This window comes from Tupaia chinensis, unplaced genomic scaffold (assembly GCF_000334495.1).
Source record: "Tupaia chinensis unplaced genomic scaffold, TupChi_1.0 Scaffold142542_1, whole genome shotgun sequence".
NCBI lineage: Eukaryota > Metazoa > Chordata > Mammalia > Scandentia > Tupaiidae > Tupaia > Tupaia belangeri.
The window spans coordinates 2,666-7,054 of record NW_006202391.1 but is presented as its reverse complement, the minus strand read 5'-3'; the positions used below and the strand labels follow the sequence as shown (position 1 = coordinate 7,054).

General features: G+C 65.3%; 1 protein-coding gene across 1 annotated transcript in view; it reads left to right on the top strand.

The window, feature by feature from the left end:
• LOC102501933 (nuclear receptor corepressor 2-like) overlaps positions 1–4,177 on the top strand; it is a gene marked incomplete at its 3' end in the record, with an annotated part of 79,283 nt that extends 75,106 nt beyond the window's left edge. Inside the window, exon 8 of the mRNA XM_006163532.3 lies at positions 4,088–4,177. Coding sequence (XP_006163594.2) covers positions 4,088–4,177 — 90 coding nt within the window. The remainder of the gene's footprint in view (positions 1–4,087) is intronic.
• Positions 4,178–4,389: the final 212 nt, after the last annotated feature.

Sequence of the window (4,389 nt, the reverse complement as noted above, 5' to 3'; positions counted from 1 at the left end):
CTCCCGGGGCCGGGCCGGTGCCGGTGGCAGCAGCCCTAGACTGGGAACTGCCAGACCCGCTGGATTGACGAAGCCTCTGCCTCTGGTAGCAAGAGTGAGGCAGTGTGGGATGGAGCCTGGGGGGCCTGGGAACTGCATGTTCAGCCTCCTGCCATGACGACGGGGCACGAAGGGCCTTGCACACAAGTGTCAGCCATACGTCCTGGGTTCGGGTCCCATCCCTCCCCTTCACGTCTCTGCCAGCTGAGCATACTACTTGCAGCCTAAGTAATGACAACGACCACCCCTACCTTGAATCGGGGTGCGGGGGCGACACGATCCCATCGCACGGTGCCCCGGGGCGATAGCTGACACTGCAGGTGTGCTCGCCAGGGTGACCGTGTTGTCATCGTCATGGTTGTCATCGCTCCTGTCCTTGTTACCATTTGTGTTTTGCATGATTTCATTTAATTCTCTCCATACCGTCATTCTGTTTCCTCATCAAGCAGTGGAGGCTCAGAGAGGGAAAGTGACCCTGCCTAAGGTTGCACAGCAAGTGGGCTTTGAGGCTGGGTCTTAGAACCAAGAACGAGCCGCAGAAGGAGCCGGCGGTGGAGGGGACGTGGGCAGGTTCCTAGGAGGGTCAGCTGGGTGGCACACCTGCCTGCCTGCCTGCCCTGATCCTTGGTGGGAGAGCAGTGCTGTCCCGGTTCTGGCCCGCAGCCGTGGAGGGGCTCCATGGCTCAGGGCGTTGTTGAGGTGCTGGAACTGCTCCTCCCCCGTGGTCACTCTGTCACCTGCCTCAGCTCCTGGCCCAGAGGTCTCAGCAGGATGAATTCCGAGCCCCGTCAGCACCAGGCCCGCTCCGTGACGGCCTCCTCCCTGGTCCGTGCCCCTCGTGATTCCTGTCTTACTTCTGACTGTGGGTACAGGGACGCTCCACGGGCAGGGTCTCTGAGGCCACTGCAGGGCCCGTGTTGGACGGTGCCGGGTGGAAGATGTGCAGATGGCGCAGGGGGGTGGTGGGGACCTGGGGATGCTCTGCCTGGCCGAGCCCCAGAAGCTGGTGGGAGGCCTGGCGGGCAGGAGGAAGGCCCCTCACTGCCCTTGGCAGGAGCAGCCAGAATTTACGCCCCTTGGGAGATCAGTGGGATTAGATTTTAATCCGCCCACCTTCCCCATGGATTCCTGGGAGAGAGGAGGACTCGGGCCTGTCTACATGCAGAGCCAGCCCGAGCACAGCCTCCGGCCTCGGGGCCCGCCTGCTTCTCCGAGGCTGGGCCCTGGCTGGGCTGCCGGGCTGGCAGGCACACACACAGCTGGCAGAGCAGGCTGGCCAGTCCCTGGAGGGAGCCAACCTGGAAGTGGCTGGGAAAGGCTTCTTGGAACAGTGGGTGGCGGGCGGGGGAGGGATCTCCTTTGATCTTCAAAGGGGCCGTGTAGGCGGGGCCGGCTGTCTGGGAGAGAGCACACACTGGAGCTGGGATGGAACACACACCAGCGACGGCCTGTGTATGGCAGGGCCCTCGGCGTTCCTGACGGAGCTCAGGGTAGTAATGTAGCATAGGCCGAGCAATCATGGCGGGCTTCGTGGAAGAGATGGGACTTGAGCTCATTCTCAACAGCCCATCCAGAGGCGTGAACACCTGTGCACGTATCGATCTGGGCACATGTGCTTGGTCGTGCCAGCCCACGGGTCTGGTGACTGAGGACTCTGTGCCCCGGCCCAGCTCCCGGGCTCTGACTGTCAGCAGGCCTGGCCACGTGGACCCTGGGGTCCCTGTAGGGGTGTCGTCATGTGACCCCACCTGCCCGAGTTGCGGGTTCACTGTGCAGAGCTGAGCTGGGTGAGCTGCTCTGGGCGACCTTGGGCAGGGCCCTCTGGGACCAGCCGCCTCCTCTGCAGCCAAAGGCGTTCTGACCCGGCTTGCAGTGACTGGAGCGGAAGCTGCAGCTCCTGGAGGCCGCTGGGCACAGGGGACCTGGCGAGTGGGCCTGGCCCAAGGCATTGGGATGGGGGTGTCCCGAGAAAGAGGTTCAGGGAGAAGGCTCGGAGCAGGTTTGGGGTTCTGCCTGGGACCGTGTGGGCTGGCCGCCTCCTAGCTGAGCATCCTAGCCAAGCCTCAGTTTCCCCGTCCGTAAGACGGGGCAGTGATCTTACCCTGGGAGCAGGTTGTCCAGAGATTCAGCAGTCCTGGTTATGGAGGAATCCCGCTGCCCTGCCCGTATCTCCACGGAGGTGCCAGGAGGGCGCTCCCGGGTCTGGTGGGGCAGCTTGCCCTCGGTGCCGCTTCTCCGCAGCCCAGAGAGAGGGCCCCCGCCCCTTGGGCTTGCCGTCGGGCTGTGCCAATGGGGCCCCTGGTGCAGATGGGGCCCGTCGGGCCAGCTACCAGCCATTAAAGGTGACAGGGTGCTGGGAGGGGCTTGGGAGGCTAGGGGAGACCCTGAACGGGGAGCCAGCCCCCCACTCCCGGTCCATGGGCCGTCCCCGCTGTCCCTGGGCGCCCACTCTGCCAGGCATGGCAAGTTACAGCAGAGGACAGTGGATCCCTGCCCTGCGAGCCGGTGCCCGGGAATGGTCAGTGTGGTGCCCATCAGGGGCCGACACTTGGCCTGGCCGCGTGCATGGACAGTGGATCCCTGCCCTGTGAGCCGGCACCCAGGAATGGTCAGTGTGGTGCCCATAAGGGGCCGACACCGCGTGCGTGGTGTGAGGGCGGCAGGTGAGGGACAGCTCCCCGACCCCCCGGTGTGGAGATGCCCCTGTGGACCTGGCCCTCAGAGCTCTTCTTTTTGTGAGCCTTCACTCCTACCTCGTCTCTCTGTGCCTTGGTCCCTTGTCCGTCCAGTGAGGGCGCTTGTCTGCTCATCACGAGGTGTGATCTGGGCCTTGGGGCCGACCCACATGAGCGCTCAGATAGTGGGCCTTGCGAGGCCAACCTGCCCGATTTCCCGGGCCCTGGCCACCCTCCAGGCTGTTGTTTTTGGGGCTCGGCTCTGCTCTTGGGTGGGCTGGACCCAGGTTCCAGGCAGAGGTTGCTCTAGGTGCCAGCTCGAGCCCACCCACATGCCCACCCTCTTTCCGGAGAGCAGACCTAGCCCTTGGCACTCCCACCCTGCTCTCTGCCAGGACCCCAGGAGCCTGGACCCCTCTGAACAGAGCCCGTGGAGGGCCACTTGGAGTTCTCTTGTCAGCCACATTCTCTGGGGTGCCTCTTCAGTATGGCAGTGACCTCCATGGCTGGCTTCCTGGCCATGCCACCTTCGGCGTGGTCTCCCAGGCTGAGCTGGGCCGAGTCACTGGCTCCTACCAAGCAAGGATGCCCGCGCTGCCTGCTCGTGCGTGCGGCCGCGTGTGTGCTGGTCTTTAAGCACGCAGTTGCGGTCTCTCTGGGCAGCGTGGCTGTCGGGGGTCAAACCCTCCTGGGGCCGCCCTTGCTCCCGACACTGACCCCAGGGAAGCCTCCTTCCAGAGCCCCCTGCATCCCTCGCTGCCTCCCTGTACCCCCTGGGTGGGCGCCCTGTAGGCAGCCCCTGATTGGCCCCTGGTGGTCCCAGGGTGGGGGCTGGCGGGGCCTGACTGGGGCACAATGTCCTCCTTCATGGCCCAGCGCCCCGAGGTCCAGCCTGTTGAATTGGCCATGCAGCCTGCTCTGCACATGGCCCTGTTTTCCAAATAAGTCCGGGTTGTGAGTGGGGAGGGAGGCGGGGAGGCCCGGGGCAGCCCAGAAATAATCACATGATTGTGAAACACAGGAATCCTAGAAAGGGTATCTCTGTGGCCTGCCCGCCCCGCCCGCTGGCCGCACGGCCGAGGTAATCGTAGAGGACAGCAGCGTCCAGGGCCAACGTGTGGCCGGGGCAGGCTGGGCAGCGGTGCCCAGCTCGCCGGGCCTGGGGCTGGCAGGGGTGCTGGCCCGGAGGGCACGGCGTGTTTGCTCAAGTCGAGACCTGGCGTGCTTGCTGGATCGTGGGTCCCCAGGTCCCAGGGTGGTTTCTTTCCAGCCAAGGAGGGCTGCAGGGCGGGAGCAGCTGGGCAGCTGCCCGCTGTGCGGGGTCTCTTGACCTGCCTGTGTCGTCTCTAACCCCCCCTTCTCCGTCCCTGCAGAAGAAGGCCGAAGCCGCGCATCGGATCCTGGAAGGCCTGGGGCCCCAGGTGGAGCTGGTGAGCACTGCAGGGCGGGAGGGCGGGCGGCAGGTGGGCACGGGAGGAGGAAGTCACCCGCTGGCTGGAGCTGTCCGAGGAAGCAGGAAACGTGACTTCTGATAAGAGGCCTGGGGGCAGCGAGGGGTGGGCCGGCCCGGGGCGTGGTGGGTGGCAGAGTCAGCGAGCTGGGGCCTCCGTGGGCACCTGCTGATGCCCCGAGGCCCAGCTGGGCAGCCGCGGGGAGAGTAGCCCGTTCTCGGGCT